A 1,526-nucleotide genomic window follows, 5' to 3' on the forward strand; every position below is an offset into this window, starting at 1 on the left:
GAACCGGCCCAGAGGGAGCTGCTGCGCGGGCATAACGTGTGTCTGTGTGGGTACCTGCAGTATGCAGGGTATAGAGGGAGTGTGGGGGTGGTCACAGCCTCAGGGACCCCCTCATGTCCTCTTGTGTAGGAAATGTCCATTTACAGCCTCCCCCAGCCTGGGCCAGGTGTGCCCAGCTCGCCTGAGCCAAACTGGCTGCTGGCATAGGTGGGCATCCCTGTGTAACCTGCTTCAGCAGCAGAACCCCTAGCAGGATGTGGAGCTGTGTGTGGTTGTGTGCCACCAAGGTCCTCTGCTCCAGTAGAATTCCTGTGGGTACGTGAAGTATGGGACTTGGTCCAAACTTCTTGAGGATACACTAACTGAGCTTGTGTTATTCCTTTGATTCAGGTAGAGAACTTACAACCCAAAGAAGATGTCAAGACGCAGGTAAACTGTTAGCTTCGTAATACACCTAGCTTACCTGTATTCATCCAGCAACTTCTGGTCTCCAAATGTCTGATGTCTTTTTGCTCTTTGCAGTAGCCGTTTGCAAGCCAAGCAACAGCAGCCATTGCCATGTCAAGAAGAGTCTCCACAAGAGCTGCAGGCACCAGAACACCTCCAGACCAGAAAAAGGAAAACAGCAGAGGTGACCAGTTTGGGCAACTTGAAAAGTTTAATAATAATGGAAGTTTTCCAGTGCATTTGAATGGGAGAATCTTTACTCTGTCAAGTTAGAAAGTGGTGCAGGAGTAGCAACCATTTGCCTTAGTTTTAGAGGTGGGTGTGCTGGTCATTTTCAGTGTATTAATGTGTGTCTCTCTTCTCAGCAGGAGATTAAGAAAAAAGAAGATGGACCAATTGCTAAAAAGCATCAATATGAGATTAAGGTAATTCAGTCCTGACTATCAGCTCAAACTGAGGGGGTCCATCTGGTTTATGTTTCTGGGTGTGAAGTAGTGCATTCCACACTAGAAAGTATTAAGTAGGGGAAGTTTCTACCTTCAGATATTAAAAACTATGGGAGCTCTGTGCCTTAGCATCTTTTTATACTTTTTTGCTTTTTTTATGCAAGGCTTTGCTGCAGATAAAGGATCATGCAATGTGGAAACTACTGCAGAGTAAGGTTAGGTTTAAAAAAATAAGAATAAAACTAGGTATTTCAGAGAAGCTCCATATACAGAGCAGGTAGGGCCTAGAGGCAAGTCTAAACAAGATCATTGCACTTGTTTTAACTTAAGGTGTGGTTTCACGGCCATTTAGTTAAGACTCATAACCATGCAGGTCCTCTTTACTTTCATTTAACGGTTATTTTGTTTATTTGTATCAATTTGGGAATCTGTTTTAACTAACAAGCTACTCCTAAACCATTTGAGGAGCTTTATAGTCGTTTATTTTTAAGTTGATTAGTAAAATAATGTAGCTTTCTCTTGCAAATAATCTTCTTTGCAGTTATTTTGTTTGCAAAGGAAATGAGACTAACAGCTATGGTGAAGCAAAACTCTTCTGATTGTTAAGTTGTCTTTGCAAACTTTTTGTAGGGA

At 42.8% G+C, this 1,526-nt stretch overlaps 1 protein-coding gene across 2 annotated transcripts in view; it reads left to right on the top strand.

Moving 5' to 3' along the window:
- The first annotated feature begins 394 nt into the window (after positions 1–394).
- The window catches only part of CCNE2 (cyclin E2), a 12,719-nt gene continuing 11,587 nt past the window's right edge, over positions 395–1,526 (top strand). Inside the window, exons 1-3 of one of the 2 annotated variants that reach the window (XM_010189308.1) lie at positions 395–429; positions 526–631; positions 816–872. In XM_010189308.1, coding sequence (XP_010187610.1) covers positions 416–429; positions 526–631; positions 816–872 — 177 coding nt within the window. In that variant the 5' untranslated portion in view covers positions 395–415. Of the gene's footprint in view, positions 430–522; positions 632–815; positions 873–1,526 lie in introns of both variants that reach the window. The other variant, XM_010189300.1, reaches the window with a different exon arrangement.

Source organism: Mesitornis unicolor, unplaced genomic scaffold (genome assembly GCF_000695765.1).
Source record: "Mesitornis unicolor isolate BGI_N332 unplaced genomic scaffold, ASM69576v1 scaffold6580, whole genome shotgun sequence".
Taxonomy (NCBI): domain Eukaryota; kingdom Metazoa; phylum Chordata; class Aves; order Mesitornithiformes; family Mesitornithidae; genus Mesitornis; species Mesitornis unicolor.